Genomic DNA, 23,887 nt, shown 5'->3' on the forward strand with positions numbered 1-23,887 from the left:
TAGCTCCTGGGCATTAAGTCTTACGAGGGTGGGCATATTGGGCCAAGTGCAAGGTGTGTGATACCCTAATCAAAGGATTTGAGTGTATCTGAAGTGTAAGGTCTTTCAAAAACTAAAGCACCCTTGAAATTGAAGCTTGGGGGGCGCCTGGGTGACACAGTCAGTTAAGTGCCCAACTCAGTTTCAGCTCAATTCGGGATCTCAGGATGATGAGATCAAGTCCTGCACTGGGCTCCACGCTCAGCTCAGGGTCTGCTTGAGATTCTCTTTCCTTCTCCCTCTGCCCCTCCCGCTTGTGCACATGCTCTCTCTCTTCTCTCTCTCAAAATAAATAAATCTTTAAAAAAAAAAAAAGTGTAGTTTGGACCATTGAATTTCTTAGAACTCAAACAGCTCTTTAACATAGTATTTTATTACAGAATTTCACAAAGAATTTTCAGTATCTAAGCATAAAGATAGAAGATACTGAAATTCATTTGCATCTTTGAGACAAGATGATTTTCTAATACCTACCTCTACTACAATGCTAAGTCAAAACAGTTTTTTTAATAAAATTTTAGCTGTCCCAGAGATCATTAGTTCTGATGCAATATTTGGCATGCTACTAAGTAACTGGGTGTTGAAATCCTACTTCCTTTAACTTTTCTTTCATAGAAGGAAAATAGGGACTGTGCATATCAAAAATCAGTGTCTCTAGGAAGTTGAGGGTTTGGGACAGTCTTCTTGGACACTCAACTCCAAATACGTGGAAGGCAGCTATGAGAGCAGCCAAGGCCGTAACACAGTCGTCTACCCTTGTGAGCTTCTCTTTTTCTAAATACAAAGAAAATTCGCAGACATCGACATTGAAAGGATTCTTGACTTCTAATACGGGTGTGGAAACTTGCACCTGAAACAACAGATAATAGAGTCACCACTCTGTGATGTGGATAATAGCTAAATAATATAAGCTGCCTCAATTTAACCATGGTACTACAGTAAATGAGCTTGGTGTAGTGCAGCATATTTATAAATATGACAAAACCATTCTTCAAAAGAGACCACTGCCCTGTTTTCAAATAAATTCTATGAAGATGTGAATATCAAACTCAATGTCAAACCCAGTGGTCACTGACATACTGCATACCTTCTCATTCACAATGACAAAAAGGCTGGGATCATCCCCAAAAACATCTGGTAGGAGCAAACATGTGGCTGTCATCTTCATATCTGCCAAAACAACATGGTTAAGGTCCAAGGAAAAATAAGATTTTGCCAACTATTAGCAAAAGCCAGTCTTAAAATGTGGGTGTTTTTTTTTTAAAATCATTTGCATCTATAGAGAATAAACCAGTCTTCTTGCATCAGTGTTTCACAACCGTTTAACCAAACATTTGCCTTCTAATAAACATCCAGATCTCATGTTCTGCCCTCCAGGTCATGGCCAGGAGAAGATAAGAGTCCTGTATTCTCTGTCCATCAGCCAGGAAGATTTTAGCATGCTTTACCTTGTGATTTGTATTATGACATTAATAGGTAACTAGTTCCCTAAATATAATTTTACAGTATCAAGTGTACTTTTAATTCTATACCTCAACTCGTCCTATTTGAGAACATTTTTTTCATCCTGCATGTTGTTTCACTGAATTACTTATTTCCAAAACAGAGCTTTTCTAATTATCCCGATTTATACAGATAACTAAGACCAGATTGCCCCACCCCCAGGTTTACTAACGTTTCAACATGTCTTCATCTGTGTGCTGTTTCATTTTTTCTTGCAATGCAATATTGATTGGATTGTCCACCACTGAAAAAGAAGTCAGTATATTTTCTGAATAGGATTCCAGAATGTGCTTTGTTTTCTTATAAATATCTGTTCTCGTAAGAAGTTGGAATTCTCTGAACATCTAGGAAAAAGAAGAAAAAGACCACAAGAAAAGCTAATGTGTAAAATGTAAGGGAGTAAATAATTCTTTAGGATTCTATTAAGCTTTGAATGCTAGTTTGTTTGTTTGTTTATTTATTCTGTTTTTTTTCCTATTTTTATCTATTTTTTTATTATATTAGTCACCATACAGTAGTCATTAGTTTTTGATGTAGTGTTCCATGATTCATTGTTTGTGTTTGTGTATAACACCCAGTGCTCCATGCAATATGTGCCCTCCTTAATACCCATCACCGGGCTAACCCATCCTCCCACCCCCCTCTCCTCTGAAACCCTGTTTGTTTCCCATAGTCCATAGTCTCTCATGGTTCATCTCCCCCTCTGATTTTCCCCCCTTCATTTTTCCCTTTCTTCTCCTAATGTCCTCCATGCTATTCCTTATGTTCCACATATAAGTGAAACCATATGATAACTGTCTTTCTCTGCTTGACTTATTTCACTTAGCATAATCCCCTCCAGTTCCATCCATGTCAATGCAAATGGTGGGTATTCATCCTTTCTGATGGCTAAGTAATATTCCATTGTATATATAGACCACATCTTCTTTATCCATTCATCTGTTGAAGGGCATCTCGGCTCCTTCCACAGCTTGGCTATTGTGGGCATTGCTACTATGAACATAGGGGTTCATGTGGCCCTTCTTTTCACTACATCTGTATCTTTGGGGTAAATACCCAGGAGTGCAATTGCTGGGTCATAGGGTAGCTCTATTTTTAACTTTTTGAGGAACCTCCACACTTTTCCAAAGTGGCTGTACCAACTTGCATTCCCACCAACAGTGTAAGAGGGTTCCCCTTTCTCCACATCCTTTCCAACATTTGTTATTTCTTGCCTTGTCAATTTTTCCCATTCTAACTGGTGTAAGGTTGTATCTCAATGTGGTTTTGATTTGAATTTCTCTGATGGCTAATGATGTTGAACATTTTTTCATGTGTCTGTTAGCCATTCATAGATCTTCTTTGGAGAAGTGTCTGTTCATGTCTTCTGCCCATTTTTTGACTTGATTATATGTTTTTTGGGTGTTGAGTTTGAGAAGTTCTTTATAGATCTTGGATACCAGCCCTTTATCTGTAGTGTCATTTGCAAATATCTTCTCCCATTCTGTGGCTTGCCTCTTCGTTTTGTTGACTGTTTCCTTTGCTGTGCAAAAGCTTTTTATCTTGATGAAGTCCCAAAAGTTCATTTTCGCTTTTGTTTACCTTGCCTTTGGAGACATGTCTTGAAAGAAGTTGCTGTGGCCGATGTCAAAGAGGTTACTGCCTATGTTCTCCTCTAGGATTTTGATGGATTCCTGTCTCAACGTTGAGGTCTTTCATCCATTTAAGAGTTTATCTTTGTGTATGGTGTAAGAAAATGGTTGAGTTTCATTCTTCTGTATATAGCTGTCCAATTTTCCCAGCACCATTTATTGAAAAGACTGTCTTTTTTCCATTGCATATTTTTTCCTGCTTTGTTGAAGATTAGTTGACCATAGAGTTGAGGGTCCATATATGGGCTCTCTATTCTGTTCCATTGATCTGTCTGTTTTTGTGCCAGTACCATGCTGTCTTGGTGATCACAGCTTTGTAATATAGCTTGAAATCAAGCAACGTGATGCTCCCAGCTTTGTTTTTCTTTTTCAACATTTCCTTGGTGATTTGGGGTCTTTTCTGGTTCCATACAAATTTCAGGATTGTTTGTTCCAGCACTTTGAAAAATGCCATTGGTATTTTTGATCGAGATGGCGTTGAAAGTATAGATTGTTCTGGGCAGCATAGACATTTTAACAATGTTTATTCTTCTGATCCATGAGCATGGAATGTTTTTCCATCTTTTTGTGTCTTCTTCAATTTCTTTCATAAATGTTCTGTAGTTTCTAGAGTGTAGATCTTTTACCTCTTTGGTTAGGTTTATTCCAAGATATCTTAGATTTTTGGTGCAATTGTAAATGGAATTGATTCCTTAATTCCTCTTTCTACAGTTACATTGTTCGTGTACGGGAAAGCAACTGATTTCTGTGCACTGATTTTGTATCCTGCCACATTACTGAATTGCTGTATGAGTTAGTGATTTGGGGGTGGAGTCTTTTGGGTTTTCCACATAAAGTATCATGAATGCTAGTTTAAAATATATATGAGTAGCTTTAGTGGAGAAGTAAAGACTTAAAGACAGAGGAGGAAAAAAGGATGAAAGCCTGAAATGAATAGGATAAATAAGATAAATAATGGACATAGCAAACTTCTATACCCATAGAAATAAAACTTTGCATGCAGACTCAACTAAACAAGGGTTCCAATATATATATATGCATATTTTGGCTATTTGGTTACCAGGTAAGATTCTAGGACCTTGTATTTCTTTCTTTTTTTTTTTTTTTAGATTTTTTTATTATTTTTTTTTATTTATATGACAGAGAGAGACACAGTGAGAGAGGGAACACAAGCAGGGGGAGTGGAGGAGGGAGAAGCAGGCTTCCTGCGGAGCAGGGAGCCCGATGCAGGGCTCGATCCCAGGACCCTGGGATCATGACCTAAGCCGAAGGCAGACGCTTAACCATCTGAGCCACCCAGGCGCCCCTAGGACCTTGTATTTCTTTAGGCGGTGTGCAACAAGGAGCAAAATAAGAAAACAGATTTTAGGAAGCAAACCTTTAAAAATACCTAACCATAGCATTCTAAAGGGAAAGAGGAGAGCTTTAGAGACAAAACTAAGTTGTGAGAAACAAATGTAGGAGATCTGACTACAAAGTAAAAGCAAAACCAGTTTACGTGTATGGGAACCCCTTTACTCAAAACCACCTTTTCCTGGCACTGCCCAAGTTCTCCCCTTCTGTGAATTCCACCACCACTACAGCCTCCCCACTTTTTTTTTAATTAAACATTTTTAAAATTTAAATTCAATTAATTAACACATAATGTATTACTGGTTTCAGTGGTACAGGTCTGTGATTCCGTCTTATACCCAGTGCTCATTACATCACATGCCCTCCTTAATGTCCATCACCCAGTTACCCCATCCTCCACCCCTCTCCCCTCCAGCAACCCTCAGTTTGTTTCCTGTAATTAAGAGTCTCTTATGGTTTGTCTCACTCTGTTTTCATCTTGTTTTATTTTTTCCTCTCTTCCCCAATGATCCTGTTTTGTTTCTTAAAGTCCACATGTCAGTGAGATCATATAATTGTCTTTCACTGGTTGACTTATTTTGCTTAGTATAATACCCTCTAGTTCCATCCATGTTGTTGCAAATGGCAAGATTTCATTTTTTTTAATGGCTGCATAATATTCCATTGTATGTATATACCACATCTTCTTTATCCATTCATCCATCGATGGACATCTAGGCTCTTTGCATAGTTTGGCTCTTGTGGACATTACTGCTATAAACATTAGGGTGCAGGTGCCCCTTTGGATCACTACATTTGTATCTTTGGGGTAAATAGTAGTACAGTTGCTGGATCATAGGGTAACTCTATTTTTAACTTTTTGAGGAACCTCCATACTGTTTTCCAGAGTGGCTGCACCAGCTTGCATTCCCACCAACAGTGTAGGAGGGTTCCCCTTTCTCCACATCCTCGCCAACATCTGTCGTTTCCTGACTTCTTCATTTTAGCCATTCTGACTAGTGTGAGGTGGTATTTCATTGTGGTTTTGATTTGTATTTCCCTGATGTCGAGTGATGTTGAACATTTTTTCATGTGTCTATTGGCCATTTGGATGTCTTCTTTGGAGAAAGGTCTGTTCATGTCTTCTGCCCATTTCTTGATTGGATCATTTGTTCTTTGGGTGTTGAGTTTGATAAGCTCTTTACAGATTTTGGATATTAGCCCTTTATCTGATATGTCATTTGAAAGATCTTTTCCCATTCTGTCAGTTGTCTTTTGGTTTTGTTGACTGTTTCCTTTGCTGTGCAAAAGCTTCTTATCTTGATGAAGTCCAGTAGTTCATGGAAGCTCTCTTATTAGGCAACCTTCAGTGGACCACTAATCTAGGATGGTGGGGAACATGGTAAGTCCAGTGAATTCCATGTATCATCACTGTGGGGCATCTCAACAGAGAAATGGGATGGATATATATATGTATATATATACATATATATACACACACACCAAATTGAAATTCAATTTGAAAGTAACATTTACTGAAATGAAAACATCACTGAATAGGGAAATGCATATGGGAAATACAAAGAAAAATTTCATGAACTTGAAGACAGAGCAATAGAAATTAATCTGAATAACAAAAAAAAAGACGATTAAGATCAGTAACCTGTGGGACAAAACCTGGAGTGTGGAGAGAGGAGCTTTTCTGTGGCTGATCATTCATGGCTAGGAGTTTGGCTGTATGGGGTTTGGGGAAGGTGGCACAAATAAGTAAATACATTGAGGATAATGGGTGCCAGGTTTCTTGCTGTTAAGGAGAGTTGGAATGTATGTAAATGGGGTCAGTTAGAATAAGCCCTCTGGTTTGGGTTGGAATTGAAGGTATAAATGTGACCTCATGGTTTTTAATACTTATGCATGGATATATGAACAGATACAGATTGTGTATGTGTGTGTGTGTGTGTGTGTACGTGCATGCACACCTATACAAAGGTATATATCCTGGCTTTATTCTGTGAGAAATTGTAGAGCAATAACACCTCTGTAGCAATGAGCATACCTAGGGCTGAAATCTTAGTCTCTAAATATCATTCTCATTTTCTGTTTAAAGAATGTGTTTTGAGAGGAAGAGGGTGATGAGTGCAGGTGGTGATGAAGGATCCATGCAAACTCTTTGGTACAGTGTCCCACACTGGCTGCTTCTCTTCTTCCACATCTGTGCCCACAAGCTCCCTAGGCTCATAGGGCTTCACAGTGGTAGTAGCAACAAGTGGTGGGAGTAGTTTCAAGCAGGGGCATCTGTCCTGCTATAGGGATTGGTTGTTAGCTGGGTATTTATAAGTAAGGTCGAGCTTGCTTTTATTTTGGGAAGCACAACAAGGGTTTTATAAATTATAAATCCCAGCTGGCTGTACCAGGCTTAGTTACAGAGGTACTTTCTGAAGAAAGCTAAAACATTCAATTCTTTTGTTTAAAACAATAGATAGACTACTTTATTCAGTAAGTAGCACAGTCATTACAAAAACCATATCCCAATCCATATTTTGGATATAAAAGGTGAAATGCCTTGGGGAATTGGAAAAAAAGAGACTTAAGACAAAGCATGAGAGACACACTCTTAGGTCTAAAATCTGCTCTCCACCCCCTACTGAGACTTATTCTCATCTACTGTTCTTTGAAAGGCTGCTGAACCATAGCTTATCTATTTTAATCACTAAACCTGTGCGGGCCACACTCCCATGAAGACCCCGAAGGCTGCAACATTAGTGTCCAGACAGCCTTACCAACTGCTATGGACTGAATGTTTATGTGCCCCGAAAATTCATATGTTAAACCTAATGCTCCATGTGATGGTATTAAGAGGTGAGACCTTTGAGAAGGGACTGGTTATGAGTGTGGAGCCTTCATGAATGGGATTACCACCTTTACAAGAGAGACCCCAAAGAGCTACATTGCCCCTTCAGCCATGTGAAGTGACAGCTAGAGAGTGCCATTCATGAACCAGAAAGCAGACTATCATACCAAAACTGCCAGTGTCTTGATCTTGGACTTCCCCACCCCCAGAACTGTTGAGGAATAAATTTCTGTTGTTTATAAGCCACCCAGTCTATGGTATTTTTGTTATAGCAGTCCAGACAAAGACACCAACCGTTCACTAACTCATTCAGCATTCAAAACAATCAACATTCCATTTGTATTGCATGCACAATATTCTGCAAGGCACTTGGAGAATTACTAACATGTTTAAAATATGCTCCTTACACTTACGGAGTTTATAGGCTATCAGTTTGACAAGGTTTTGCTTTAAAACAATATATTGTAGGTGTGTCAATTTGGCATACTCTTCTAAGAGCCAAAGCCTCCTGACTATAGCTGTTCCTAGCAACCCAAAGATGAAGAGAAAGCAACGAATAACTAAGGTAGTGTTGCTGAGAGACGAGTAGATAAAATAATCCACGTGAAACACTGAAAATATGCTTCCTACGTAGTAAGCAGATGTTTGCTGTAGACATGATTTTGAAAATGAAATATGCAGGCAAGTTCTTTTTTCATTTTTTGGAGGAAGAATAACATGGAAAACTTTTTTAAAATTAAAAAAAAATTTTTTTAAAGATTTTATTTATTCATTTGAGACAGAGAGATACAGAAAGAGAGAGCATGAGCAGGAGGAGATGCAGAGGGAGAGGGAGAAGCAGGCTCCCTGCTGAGCCAGGAGCCCAACGTGGGGCTTGATCCCAGGACCCTGAGCTGAAAGCAGATGTTTAACCACCTGAGCCACCCAGGCGCCCCAACATGTAAAACTTTTTATTTTCAAAATAGTTGATTGCAACCACAGAATTCTTCCATGAAATGTGTTCCCAGGTAAAAACTTTGATGAATCTTTCATTATGTGCTACAACTAACATTACACTAAAATTGTAATAGGACCCCTTTAATGGCCACCTTAAGTAAACTAAATTGAAGGGTATTTGATTTACCTATTAAACTTCATATATTCCAAGACCACTTTATGAAGTTATTTGGGATCATAAAGGAAATAGATTTTGAGTAATGCTGCATACTAATAGTTCCTTAGTAAACTATCTTGATTGTCTAAATGCATGCAAAGGGAAAATGTTTCACACTGTCAAAATACCCCTAAGTAGTGGTCCTCCCAGCCTCCCCAGTATGTTCAATGACAGGGAAATCTTTAAATCTGAACGCAGGCAGTGCATGTTATTAGAATATGCTTTCAGAAATTCTTACCAAATGGTCCTAGTTGTAGCCTGTGGAGCCTCACGTATCCTACTGAGATTCACACCCACCATTTGCTATCTAGTGCTGTTACACTCCAAAGGAAAAGAAAAAAAAAATCAATTTGGACATTAAAATCAGAGAATATTATAAGCAAATAAAGATACCTGATAAGGGCACTTCAAGAAAGGAAACATTTTAAGAATGTCCTTCAGAGGTGTTCTGCTGCCAATCAACTTTCTTCTTATTTCCAAAGTCTGACTCATCCTCTTATCAATTTCTTTCCAGTCCTTTTCTGTTTTCATATATTCTTGCTGGAACCAGTTAATATGTTCATCTGCCTCAGAATCTAAACAAACAGTTTCTTCCTGCAAAATATTTTTGAAATATCAATATGTTTCATTTTTCAAGTGGCAGTTTAACACTTCATGAGAACTTGAATCATAGGCCGTTATTGCAGACTCTTATGCACTCCTAAGGTGAGTGTTACCACATGTGATTACACTTGGCCTTGACTGTGGTTAACAAATGGACAGTCTTTAACAAATCAGAGAGTTCATTACTTACTATCATTACTTGCAATCTGTTCTCTTGACAGATGTAAGAGTTACTTCATTTTCTACATACCCTGTTAGTGGAAACCTAGATTATCTAGAAGGTTCACACTTAACAAGAATGTTTTTTTATTTCTACTCATTTAAATATTAAAAGAGATAAAGAGGTTTTAAATTAAGGTTTTGTCATTGCTACTGTTTGTATTTTTCCTTTTTAAATGCCTTTGTGTAGCTGCACTACTATGCCATAAAATCCAAATTCAAAATAATAACAGTGGGTATTTTGTGATACTAAATCATCAAACTGTCAATTATATTTACTATAAATTTGAGTACATTGGGTGGGGTTGGATGGCTAGGAAATACCTTACATACCCTTACTAAAAATCCAAGACGATCAGTTTGAGGAGCCAAAAAAAAAGATGCTTCTAGAAAAATTTGTTGAGGGGCAGTCAGACAACAAAAATAAAAGGCATCCAAATCGGCAAAGAAGAAGTCAAACTTTCACTATTGCAGATGACATGATACTCTGCAGAAAATCTGAAAAACTCCACCAAAAATTTGCTAGAACTAATATATGAGTTCAGCAAAGTCACAGGATATAAAATCAACATACAGAAATCTGTTGCATTTCTATATACCAATAATGAAGCAGCAGAAAAAGAAATCAGGGAATCGATCCCATTTGCAATTGCACCAAGAACAATAAGATACCTAGGAATAAACCTAATCAAAGAGGTAAAAGATCTGTACTCTGAAACCTTAGAACACTTTGAAGGAAACTGAAGAGCACACAAAGAAATGGAAAAACAGTCCACGATCATAGATTGGAAGAATAAACGTTGTTAAAATGTCTATACTACCCAAAGCAATCTATACATTTAACGCAATCCTTATCAAAATACCACCAGCATTTTTCACAGAACTAGAACAAACAATCCTAAAATTTGTAAGACCCTGAATAGCTAAAGCAATCCTGAAAAAGCAAAGCTGGAGGCATCATGATTCTGGACTTCAAGCTATATTACAAAGCTGTAGTCACCAAGACAGTATGGTACTGGCACAAAAACAGACAAATAGATAAATGGAACAGAATAGAAAACCCAGAAATGGACCCACAACTATATGGTCAACTAATCTTTAACAATGTGGGAAAGAATATCCAATGGAAAAAAGATGGTCCTTCAACAAATGGTATTGGGAAAACTGGACAGCAACATGCAGAAGAATGAAACTGGACCACTTTCTTACACCATACACAAAAATAAATTCAAAATGGATGAAAGATCTAAATGTGAGAGAGGAAACTATCAAAATCCAAGAGGACAACATAGGCAGCAACCTCTTTGACCTCTGCCATAGCAACTTCTTACTAGACACGTTGCCAGAGTCAAGGGAAACACAAGCAAAAATGAACTATTGGGACTTCATCAAGATAAAAAGTTTCTGCACAGTGAAGGAAACAATCAACAAAACTAAAAGGCAGCTTACACAATGGGAGAAGATATTTGCAAATGACATATCTGATAAAGGATTAGTATCTAAAATCTATAAAGAACTTACCAAACTCAACACCCAAAAAACAAATAACCCAGTTAAGAAATGGGCAGAAGATATGAATAGACACTTTTACAAAGAAGACATCCAGATGGCTAACAGACACATGAAAAGATGTTCAACATCACTCATCATCAAGGAAATACTTTTCATACTGAAATCTGACTTTTTTTATTTTTATTTTTTAATTTTTAAATTTTTTTTTTTAAGATTTTATTTATTTATTCATGAGAGACAGAGAGAGAGAGAGGGGCAGAGGGAGAAGCAGGCTCCCAAGGAGCAGGGAGCCCGATGCGGGACTCGATCCCAGGACGCTGGGATCATGACCTGAGCCGAAGGCAGACGCCTAACCATCTGAGCCACCCAGGCGCCCAATCTGACTTTTTTTTAAAGATTTTTTTTTTTTTAATTTTAGAGAGCATGAGCAGAGGGAACGGCAGAGGGAGAGGCAGAGAGAGAAAGTGAGAGAAACAGACTCCCTGCTGAACCTGGAGCCTGATGCAGAGCTCAATCCCACAACCCCAAGATCATGACCTGAGCCAAAATCAAGAGTCGGATGCTCAACAGACGAGCCACCCAGGCACTCCCGAAATCTGAATTTTAGGGCCACTGTGATAGATTTAGACCAAAGGAAATAGGTTTTGAGAATTTTGACATATTAACAGTTCTATAGTTAACCTGGATTATCTAAATATGTGTAAATATCATATACTGCATTATCTAATTAAAGTTCTTTTAAATGACCACATTTGAAATAATGCAGAAGAAAATCTGTATAAAATTCAACATCCCTTTAAAACTAAAGAAAAAAACTTTCATCAAAATAAAAGGAGGAATTTCTGAAACTTACAAAGTTATCTACCAAAAACCTAGAGCTAACATTTTTAATGTTGAAATTTTAAAAGAATTTTTCTTGAGAAACAAGAAAATGATGCTCTGCTATACTCTTATTCAGCCTTTTACTAGAGATCCTAGCCAGAGTAGTAAGATAAGAAAGAGAAACAAAAGGAATAAAAATTGGAAAGATAGAAACAAACTGTTCATAGATGATGATGTGATTTGATTTTTTAAGAGAAAACTCAAAATGATGTACATATAATGTATTAGAGTTGGTGAGAGAGTTTTACAAAGCAACTGAATATAAGATAAATATACAAATTTGCCAACAAACAGAATATATAATTTTTTACAGTTTCAACAAAAAGTATAAAGCACCTGGGAATACAACTAATAAAAGATGTGTAAGACCTTTATGGAGAAAATTATAAAATTATTAGAAAATACTAATGAGACAAATTAATAGATAGACCTACCATGTTCCCTGTTAGAAAATCTCAGTATCATAAGGAAGTCACCTTTCTCCAAATAGAGATATAGATTCAATAATATTTTTATCAAAATCTAAAATCTACCAAAAACCAAAAATTAATGTTTTAAGAACTCAACAAGCTGATTCTGAAATTCTCATGAAAGATTAAAAAGCCCAAGAATAACGAAGGCACTTTAAAAAATAACAATTAGGTAGTGATGGAAACTGGAAACTATCAAGACATTTTTACAACTATGTAAAGAAGGAAAGTTGATATTCATGCAGGGATAGATAACATTACTAGGGCAACATGGTAGAGCTTCTAGACACAGATCTCTGGAAAGAACAGAGATGATATCACAAATGCCTGGGAAAGAGGACTGTTTTATAAAAGGTACAGAAAACTGTCTATCCATATGGGAAAAAAAAAAAACATCTATACCACACACCTTATACAAAAGTAAGTTACACGTGGCTTAAGAACTTAAATGTTAAGGCAGAACTTTAAATTTTAAAAATGTATATAAATAATTCTTATCATTTCAAGGTAGGAAAGGAGTTCCTAAAAAGTACTGATCATAAGAGAAATGATTAACAAATGTAACTACATTAAAATTACAAACTTTTGGTCAAAAGATTTCATAAAAAAAATTCAAAAGGCAAGGCACAAACTAGGAGAAGATATTTACAATGATACAACTGGTGGAGTAGAATACAGAATATATAAAGAATTCTTATAAATAAATAAGAACAAGGGCAACCTCAGAAAAAATAGGTAAAAGACATGACTGGGCATTTTACAGAGAGGGAAACTTGAGTATTTCGTAAGTATGAAAGATGATAAACCTCATAAATGATTAAAATGAAAATAGGAACAAGTAGCATTTTACTCCCTACCTATTGGTATTTTACTTGGGATGGGAGGGAGTTATCTTGATATCTGATCTAAATGGTATCTTACTTGGGGGTGTGACAGGAACAAGTCTGATAACAGGAGCTGTTCAGTGAGTTTAAATATCTATAACCACCAGGAGAACAACTGGCATTGTCTTATACAGGTGAATATTTGCATACCCACGGTACCAGCAATTCCACTCCTACGCATATCTCCTTGGAAAGAGCTTGCACATGTACACCAAGATATACAAGAAGAACGATCACAGCAGCATAGCTCATAGAAACAAAAACTGGAAACCAGGCAAATGTCTGTCAATAAAAGAATATCCAAATAAACTGTTTTGCTGTCACAGTAGATTTTTAAGCCAATATAAAAATGAATGAACGACACAACTGAACTGAGCCTGGATGAATCCCAGAGACAATATATTAAGTGAGAAAAAGGAAGTCATCGATGACATACTCTATGTCATTGCATAAGCTGCAAAAACAAGCAAAACTAAATAAGATACCTTGCGCATGTGGCAAATTCATATGTTTCAAAAACAGGTGGATGAGAAACATAAAATTCAGAGTACAGGGCAGTGGTGTTAGAAAAGCAGGTGATGGGAGAGGAGAGAAAGATGGACAGACATGAAGGTATGGACAGTGTTCCGATTTTAAAGCTGAATGTTGGGCTCACAGTGTTTATTTTGTCTCATAAATTATACATATGCTATGTACATTCTTTCATAAGTCTCAAATGTATATAGTGAGAAGTTTTTTTAAAAAAAGGAAAAATGCTAATTTTTAAAAAGGAAAGGGAAAATTTATAATTATAAACAGCTTTCATTTTATGTACTGTAGTGGGAGTTCTATAATTGGTAATATTGAAATTTGTAGACAAGTATACACATAATGAACGCCTTCCCCTGACACCCCCACCCAATTCATGAAATGTCCCAGAAAGTAGAGTTTCTGGAAAGCTTCTACCTGATTGGACTAACATAATGTCAGAAGGTTGTATCCTAGATTGAAGTACCGTATTTAAGGGAATAGTGGGCTGCATCAGAATTTAGAATTCTCACCTTTTAATGATTCATGTATTGTTAGAGCCAGAAGGAACTTAGACATTGTCTGACCTGTGCTTCTCGCTTTCTGATGAGCAATCTGAGACTGTCAAAGGGGAAGTGACTTTCTCAAGCATGGAGATGGCCAGGTGCAGGGCTTCCTGTGTTGGTGTAGCCCCCGACTTCTCAAAAAGATGGGTGGCCTTGTTCCGACAGGCTGGTTTCCTTAGCGGTGCACATGGACAAGAGGGAACCAGGGGATGAGAGAAGTCTGAGTCTTACAAAACAGCAGTAGCAGCGCCAGGATGGTGTGGGGGGGGGGGGCGGGAGGAGCAGGGGTGGGGCGCGTAGGTTAGTCTGCACATTTACTGTGTGCTACTCTGGTCTCTATTCTGGACACATTACATGTATCATCCAATCTCAGAACAACTCTGTAAGGTGGTTTATTAGATGAGGACACTCAATCACAGGATGGGCAGTGGGTGGGGGGAAAGGGGGACGTGCTCAAGAAGTAATGGAAAGAAGAAGGCATGAAGCAGGGAACCCATCACACCTAGCCAAGGAATCCCAACGAGTGGACACACTGAAGGGAAGTGTAGGAGTCATCTGTGGGATTTGTGACTTCAAAGGAATCAGAATAAATTAACCAGAACATTAACTTGAGTTGGATCCAAACTGGATAATGACCTTATGCCACACCTCCTTTACCACACGAGTGCTGGTAACAGAGTGGGCCCTCAGCTCCAACACCACCATGACCTTGACCTACAGCCATGGGGGCGGGGGTGGGTTGGGTAGAATAGCGGAAAGCACAGTTATCTAAACCAACGGCTGGAACAGAAATAAGGAGGACACTATTTCTAAGTTAAATTTGGACAGAAAATTGAGACTGCTCTTGAAGTACTAAGACACAGCATGGTTCAAAATGTAGTTACAACTTTTTTCCGCACAGAGATGAATAAAAACTCACCTTGACTCTTATTAAAAACACAACTTTGCTCTGCATCCTGCAATCTGAATAAGTTTACAAAGAAAGTGCCTTGTGTAAATTTAATAATTCTTATACGTATATCCTTAAAAACCTACTTTAAAGGCACGATGGAAAGGTCCTGTACCTAAGATTTGGGGACTCTAGCTCTGAACATTATCAGCGGATAACTGGTCATGCTCCCTGTTAACTATGGTATTCCCGAGAGAGTGTCATCTCGCCTTCTAATGCCTATAAGGGTGTGTTTCTCTGAGTCATCCAGTGTGGTGGCCACAGGAGGTGACCGAGCACTTGAAATGTGGCTAGTCCAAACCGAGATGTAGGCTTTGAAACACTGAATTTCAAAGACTTGAAATACCCGCCCCCAAAAAAGGTAAAACATCTCATTAACATTTTTTCCTAATGACTGCATGCCAAAATGATAATTTCATGGATATACTGGGTTACATAAAATATACTAATATAATAATTCCACCTGCTTCTTTTTGCTTTTTTTTTTTTTTTTTAACGTGGCTACTAGAGAATTTTAAATTACGTGTGTGGTCCGTATTACATTTCTGCTGGGCAGTGCTATGTTAGGTGCTAGGGTTTTCTTCATATCAAATTCCAGTCATCCCTGTTTTCAGTTCCATTGTCATCACATTGACTGTGGAAATGATGTTTCTCAATGTAACTTGAAAAGTCTCTCTGCTTAGCATTCAGTTGTGTGGCTCAGTCAATCATCAGGGAAACAGCAGCCACTTTGCCCCATGCTTCCAAGTGCACAGCTGACTTGTAAAACTTCACAGTGTTAGTGCATTTGCCACCTGCTGATGGCAGTAATTGCATTATATCCCGAATGCAATTAACTGCCAACATTTTTCTTCAACTTTTGCTGTTCTGCTCAGTTTTGCAGCATGGGAGAAACATCTGTGCAAAAACCTATAAAAATGATTAGTATTTATTCAATAAATCATTATGTGTCAGGTGCAGTAAGAAGCAAACAGTAAATGCCATAAAAGAAATCCAAAGGAACCTACGAGATATTCTTAGCATTTGGCCCTCTCAGCAGTTTTTGCATAACTTTTGATTCCATTTCACTCCTAAGTGAAGGAAAGCTAACACACAAAACTACTTCATGACTTTTAAAGTTACAGAACAGAAATACCCAGTAAGGAGGAAAAGAAAATGTTTTAAGATAGAAATGAATCATAAGTCTAGTGTTAGTAATTTAACACCTGGCAGTTTGTTGATTTATTTATTTACTTAGCAAATGTTTGGAGGATTTGGGGATACAAGAACAGCCTGCAAGATTTATTAAATCCCTGCATCACTGTCCTGGACATAATGTGGGGTTTGTTGTTGTTTTTTAAAAAGCACAAGTTAATCTCTTGGAAGAAAATGCCACCACATGTTTGATAGGATATTTCACATCAGATTGGGCAAGATACTAGTTTTGTTTCCTCCATGTTTCAGACTCTGAGAAATGTCCTTAACTAAGGTCACAATGGAGATGATCTGCTCCGTACTGAGGAACTAGAAAGAATCTCCAAATGGATTAGCTGAAAAAATGAAAACTAGGTTTTTTTGCATAAAGCAAAATAAAGTTTCCCTATGCTGTAAGCATTTTTATTGTCACATATGGTAATACTTTTCATAGATCTCCCCAATCCAGATACAGAACAGAGATACAGACTATGAAATCCCTGGGATAAAGATGGCAGGATCAGCTCGATCCTCAAAAATGCCTCTGTCACTTCATGAAGCCAACACGAAGGGAATAACTGAGATGTGGATCCAAAGCCTGACAGACTGTGCAGGGAGCCCCTGATATCACTCAGGATAGGCAAAATTATGCAGCTGTACCTGACGACCCCCAAACCTTACAGCAAAAAAAGTCTATTTGTTGCTCATGTGACATGTCCATCTTGGGGCCCAGGTCCTCATCCTCCTCAACCAGGGACCTGGCTCTACCACCGGGAGTTGTTAGGCAACACGGATAAAGAAAGGGGGGGTGGGAAGCTGGGGCATTGCACACTGGATCATCCATGCACATGTCACTTCTGCTCACATTTCTTGGTTAAAGTCAGTCCATGGCTACCTCTAACTTCAAGGTAGTGGAGAACTAACAATCCTACTGATTGTCTGGAGGAGACAAGATGGTTAAATTGGTGAGGAGCTACAATGTTCACAGTCGTCTACCTCTTGAGTTTCTTGTAATGTGAGAGCAAAGCTCTCCTTATAATTTAGACCAGTTTTAGACAGGTCTGTAAGCTGTAGCCAAAACCATTTAACTGAGATATCAGAACACCCAAGTCTCAAACCAGAGAACAATGAACAAAATGAATTCTTTTTTTTTTTTAAAGATTTTATTTATTTATTTGACAGAGAGAGGGCACAAGCAGGGGGAGCGGCAAGCAGAGGGAGAAGGAGGCTTCCCGCTGAGCAGGGAGCCAGATGCGGAGCTCGATCCTAGGACCCCGGGATCATGACCTGAGCTGAAGGCAGACGCCTAACTGACTGAGCCACCCAGGCGCCCCTGAACAAAATGAATTCTATATTCAGCAAAACACCTTTCAAATATGAAAGAGAAATTTAAGATATTCCCAAATAAGTAAAAACTGAGAGAATTGGTCACTAGCAGATAAATAGAAGGACATTAGACTGTGACTCAAATCCACATGAAAAAATAGAAACCTGGTAAACGTCATTACATAGGTAAATCTAAAAGACAGTATAAATGTATTTTCTGTTTGTAACTCTTTTCTTCCATCTTATTTTAAAGACAGTTGCATGAAGCAATAATTATAAATCTGTGTTGATGGGCATACAATATATAAAATGTGATTTATGTGACAATAACAGCACGAAAGGGGAGACGGATAGAGTTATATAGGGACAAAGATTTTGTATGCTATTGTAATTAAATTGATATTAATCCAAACTAGACTATTAAAAATTAAGATGTTAGTTCCAATTCTCAAGGCAACCACTAAGGAAATAACTAAAAATGTGTATATACTAAAAGAAACAATAAGGGAAATTGAATTAGTACACAGAAAATATCTACTTAGCACAAAAGAAGGCAGTAATTAAAGAATAAACTAACAAAAAACATATGATCAATAAAAAACAAATAGCAAAATAGGAGACATAAATTCTATCTTATAAGTAATTATATTTAATAATTGGCAGAATAGATTGCAAAAATTATCCAACAATATGCTATCTACTGGAGACACACTTTAGATTCAGACCCAAATTGTTTAAAGGTAAAAAAGATGGGCAAAGATACAACATGCAAACAGAAACCAAAAGAGTGATAGAATGGCTATACTAATATCAGACTAAATAAACTTTAAGACAAAAATTATTCCTAGAGACAAAGGAAAATATTTTATAATGGGAAAAAAGTCAATCCATCAGGAAGCTATAACAATATAAACTTATATACACCTAACAACAGAGTCCCAAAACTCATGTGGCAAAAACTGTCAGAATTAAAGGGAGAAAGAGACAATTCAATAATAATAATAGTTGGAGACTTGAATACCCCACTTTCAATAATGAACAGAACCACTAAGCAGATGATAATTAAGGAACTAGAAAACTAGAACAGCTGCTATTCCTGGAGAAGACAAAATGGATTGTAGGGACTCAGAACTGGATATAACAAATACATCATAAAATAAAGACCCTGAGAAGATGATATTAAAGGCAGTTGTGAAGAAACTGATTTATAGAATTAAGTCGTTTATTTAAAAAAAAGAATTAAGTCATTTACTGAAAACTCTTAAAAAGAAACTAAACATAGGACAAATTAACTGACAAAGATAAAATAATCTATGCACTTAAAGATCCTATTAAAAGCCTCTCAACTGAGAGAACGTCATTGCAATTAGAAAAAAAAAAATTAGAAAGAGAAGCAAAAGCTCCTGTAGAAACTTCAGAGTCCTTTCTATACTGCTTCAAGAATAAATTTTCACCAAATATCCAATTTAGAGTTAATCTACCTCATAAAGACAGAGGAGAATCTTTTCAAGGTAAATGAAAAGAGCAGCCATAAATGTAAAGAACTGGACAGCTGAAAAAGTCAAGCCAAATTTTTTTCAGATAATTTTGAATGAAGCATTGGCTTCTTATCAAAGTGGCTTATATCCCATGAGCAAAAAGTTTATGATAATAGGTTGAGGGCTCTGCTGGCTGAAAGAAACCTCAATAACTTAAGAAAAGAAAATGCATGCATTAATCAAAAAATGATAAAGAAGAGTTTAAGCATTTCAAAAGTATATTTACATCCTGATGTTTCAAACGGGGCATTTGGCAGATGCTCAAGAGGACACCTAGGAATCCTCTGGTGAAGAGATTTCCAAGTAAGGATGAGCATCAGGCTGTGATCATGTAAGGATTCAGGCCCAGGGCCTCATGTAGACCAGATGCCATCACCACCTCCATCCCAGGAAGACAGAAGCAGGATTCCTTCAGCAGGGTATCCCCATCATGTCACAGAAGTCTTTCCACAGGAGTAACACATAGCTTATCCTGATGCTCCTTGTGTTGACAGGTGCCCAGAACCTTCTTTTGGTCCGACCCTCCCACTTGAATGTGGCATCCCTAGCCTAAGCTCCAGTTCTGTGAGTCCCAGGGGCTGATTCCTGAGAGAAGGCCCTCCCATCCTTCCCCTTATTCTGAAAAACGAGGATGAATCTCCCCAGAAACTGCGTTACTGAGGAACTTTCCTAACCCTGCACATCTTCCACAGGCAACAAAAAATGTCTGTACCCTAAGCACTAATATGATACTAAGCAATAAACACTAAGTCATCAAATGTCATGTGGCAGTGGCATAAAAACAGAATGATAGACTAGTGGGATAAAGAGACAGTGCCCAGAACACACCCACATCTATTTGGGAACTTAATATACACTAAGTGTCAAGATAAACCAATGAGAAAAGGATGGATTGTTTAGGAACTGATGTTGAGAAAGTGGCTCACTCTGTGGCGATCCCTACTTAATAGCATATAAAAGATGGACTCCAGATGACTTAAAGGTCTAAACATGAAAGTGAAAACAATATATTTAATAGAACAAAGAGTAGGAGAATATATTTGTGACTTAGGGCACGGGAAGGACTGCTTCCTACAAATTAACAAAAAAAAGATGCCAACTCATTAAAAAATGGGCAATGGATCTAAAGAGGTAGCTTTCTAAAAGAAGAAACTCAAGGGGCTAACAAACGTGAAGAGATGCTCAGACTCAGTTATCCAGGGAAATGCAAATCACAACAAGAATGACATTACACTTGCTACCTAATAGACTTGGCAAAATGTAGAAGGCTGGGTAATGCCAAGTGTTGGCAGGAATACAGGAAGATGCATGACTGTGGGAACGAGACAAAGTCATCTGGAGAATAATTGGTCAAATTTAAGTAAATGCACACCATCTGCCCCATCAGCTCCATTTCTGGATATACAACCCAAAGAAGTAACACATAGGTAGGTCCAGAAGCAGACATGGATGATGGTGTTCTCTACGATGCAATTCCTAGTGGGGAGGAACAGGGCTTGGGGCAAGGAGTACTTTATAATTCATTGCAATCATGGACTAGAAATATGCTAATATGAATGAGTCTTAAAGAGTGTTAGTGAAAAAAGTAACACAGGAATGAAGTATAGAATACCATTTATAGTAAGTCATAGATACATAAACCCAAAATGATAGTACACATTTTAGAACACTTACAGATTAAAAGATACATCTAGAACACATTGGAATGGTGGCTCAAGGGCAGAGGGGAGGGATGAGCAGACAGGGATGAGAACAAAACAACATGAAGAACAATGACAGGCCTCACATGGGACAATGACCATGACAGGCCATGAATTATGGAGTCGGACTCACTCAACTTTAACACCTGAGATTTTTCACAAAAAGAAAAAAAAGAAAAAAAAATATGCTACAAAGTAAAATTCCATTACACTGCTATGCAGTTCTATACAATTCCTATAAGCTTTTAAAACCAGTATCTTCATTTAAACAGGATAATGTCAGCAACTTATGACATTACTCAGTTAAGTCTACTGTTTTGAGAACCTAATTATACCTCTGTTTCTAAATAGAAGACAAAGTATAGTCAAAGACTATTAAGCAAAGGAAATAGATTTATCGATTCACAGGGCTGCAAATTGCTTGGACCTAAAACTGGAAGTCAGATACATACGAGCTATAGCACAGCTGCTGCGTTGGGCTTCATGACACAGCAGCAAAATGAGGTCATAAGGTTGGAAAAAGATTTTTAAACATTGCAAAATGCCCAGTATTTTGGAGGCTTGATCTAGAAACAAAGTCTGGGATTCTGACAACGATAGCCATCCATGTAACATGTTTAAGTCTTTTTAGCGACAGAATATGAGGAAGCTGGGTAGATTTAAGACTCACAGGTGGATGCTTTGGGTTTCATAGTGTAGGTTAAGCAGCGCTAATCTGGCGCAGAGATTGGGATAGGAGGAAAGTTAGGGACAAAAGGTCCGTGACCTATACTGAGACCCACACAAATTCTACTGCTGCCTCGGTTATCGGCAGAAGCCCATGTGACAGAGCTAAGAAAAACACCTTCCTTCACTGAGACATCTACCTTCAGTTCTTTGGTAAATTCCTTGCAACCATCAAAAGAGAAACAACAGAAATGAAACAAAACAAACGAAAATCTCTTCCCCTCTCTTACTCCTTTCCAAAATCCTCCTCTAGTTCATCCAAACCCACTTCCCTGCCTTTGAGGAAATAGCCTGAATCCTGACTTCTAGCCTCCATCAGCATTTTCTATCTCTGCTGCACATGAAATAACTTTTCTGCATTATGGAAATATTGTGCCTGGTCAAGAAAGTTTAAAAGATGTGAAAGTTACCAAAGTATCTTAATCCAAAATGTCTTTCATTTTCAGAAATCTTAAAGATACTGCAAAGGAGCTATCAAAAGTTCAAAACAGAGATGAGAAGTAATTTAGGCAATTCATTTGAAGTATCCAATTCTGTGAGATAAGTAGTATATTCAATGGATTTGTCTTTCCACTCTTCTTAGGGTTTTACCATTTGCCTTGTCGCCATCCAGGGTATAAAATAGAGAGACACATTGTTTCTGTAATATTCTAGTGTGAATTTTTCCCCATTCTTCAAAGCTTTTGGCTCTAGAGAACACTAGGTCACATACAGAGATGTTACAGTCTCTGAAAGAATCAGCAATCTGTGGCTCCATTTGTAAGGAAGAGAAAAGTAAATCTTCACTGATTAGATTTGTTTGCCAGGAAAAAACACTGTCTCTTCAATGGTCACTCTATAATCTCTTTTTGCCCCAGCTGGCAAGAAGGTCAAAACTAAATTCTATTGTAACTTAACTCATCTCAGACTCTGGTACATTCAATTTTCTGTGTTTTTTGGGGTGGGGGGAGAAGGGGGATGTGTTTTCGTAGCAAAAGTCCCTGCATGGATCCTAGCAGGATTCATCTGAGTATTCAGGGTTGTCTGGGGGCCGAGGGGGGGGAGGGAAGAGTAGAAGGGAAGAGCAACGAAGGGTGTCATTACATGAAGAACTGAGGTGGTGTTGAGAAAGAACTGGAAGACAAATGTAAATATTCATTCAGTGATGATGTGTCAACAAAAAGGAGAAGCTGCCCTTTAGCCTGTGTGATCTCTGACCCCACAAACATACCTTTGAGAGTTCTAGGGCTAGGGACAATTGCTAATCTTCTGATTTTACCATTCATTCATTCCAATGAATTTTGGTGAGTCATGCATCAAAGAAAAAGAAGGAAAACTGAATTTGCAGAACTATTTATAAAGGAACTCCATTTTTATTATAAGGAAAATCAAATTTTTTGAGAAAACCAACTTATGTATGACATAATTATGTTCCCTTACAAAGTGACTTTTTAAGAATATAAAAGATAATTAAAATAAATCTATTTCTATCTTATCATGATTTTAGTTTATAACTGGAATATTGCCAAGTTTCTAAAAAGTTACACCACTAAATTGTTACCTTTCTTCTGTCTTCTGGTCAAAGAACAGGCATAAAATTATATTCTCTTAACTGACCTATGACTTGAAAATCTCTTTGAAAATTATAATAAGATATGTAAAATATACACCTTCATCTAATTTTTTTTATGTTGTGGGGATGAATGATTTGCAAAATATGTTTAAAAAATCTTCCTATCCCCTGGAGCTTATTACTAAGAAAATTGAGACGACCAACTAGGTTGCTCTATTACTATCAAATAAATACACCAGCTAAAAAAGAAAATGGAATGTTCACACCAAGTACATTCACTAACATAAGTGTGTTTGTGGTGAAGAGTTAGGATTACATGTTCATGTTGGACTGGGGTGGAAACAGAATTGGCAGTTATGGAATTGGACTTCTTTTATACTTGGTAGTTTGGACATCCTTCCTAAGGAGTTCATTTACTTTATTAGCAGGGGACATTTTTGGCTTTGACCATATCTGGGGGCTCTGAGGTAGTTAAAGGATATTTATAGGATCTCAGTAATTAGGACCTGCATGCACCTTACTTACAGCAAACCCACTGCTGAGGGGGGAATCTCTAGGCGCTGTCTGGCCCTTAGGCCTGAAAGTCCTTACAGCCACCTCTGGGTTGGTACGTGATGTCTTCTGGGCAATGAAAGGGTAGGATGGGGTTTGTATCCATCCCTGTGGGTTACATGCTTCCCTGAAACCTTGAGGATAGAGGCTACCCTACAATATGCTTTCTAAAAACTGTCTGCAGCAGTAAGAACAGCAAGAACATAAGATGTATTTTAT

The 23,887-nt window shown here is 37.7% G+C and overlaps 1 protein-coding gene across 1 annotated transcript in view; it reads right to left on the reverse strand.

The window, feature by feature from the left end:
- Window positions 1-484: 484 nt before the first annotated feature.
- Window positions 485-23,887, reverse strand: part of SAMD3 (sterile alpha motif domain containing 3) — a 50,290-nt gene continuing 26,887 nt past the window's right edge. The window contains exons 7-11 of the mRNA XM_081829372.1: window positions 13,230-13,361; window positions 8,903-9,103; window positions 1,715-1,886; window positions 1,127-1,209; window positions 485-889 (exon numbers count right to left, since the gene is read on the reverse strand). Of these exons, the coding sequence (XP_081685498.1) occupies window positions 605-889; window positions 1,127-1,209; window positions 1,715-1,886; window positions 8,903-9,103; window positions 13,230-13,361 (873 nt within the window). The 3' untranslated portion in view covers window positions 485-604. The remainder of the gene's footprint in view (window positions 890-1,126; window positions 1,210-1,714; window positions 1,887-8,902; window positions 9,104-13,229; window positions 13,362-23,887) is intronic.

Source organism: Leptonychotes weddellii, chromosome 8 (genome assembly GCF_054177405.1).
Source record: "Leptonychotes weddellii isolate Sample4059 chromosome 8, ASM5417740v2, whole genome shotgun sequence".
In the NCBI taxonomy this organism is placed as follows: Eukaryota; Metazoa; Chordata; class Mammalia; order Carnivora; family Phocidae; genus Leptonychotes; species Leptonychotes weddellii.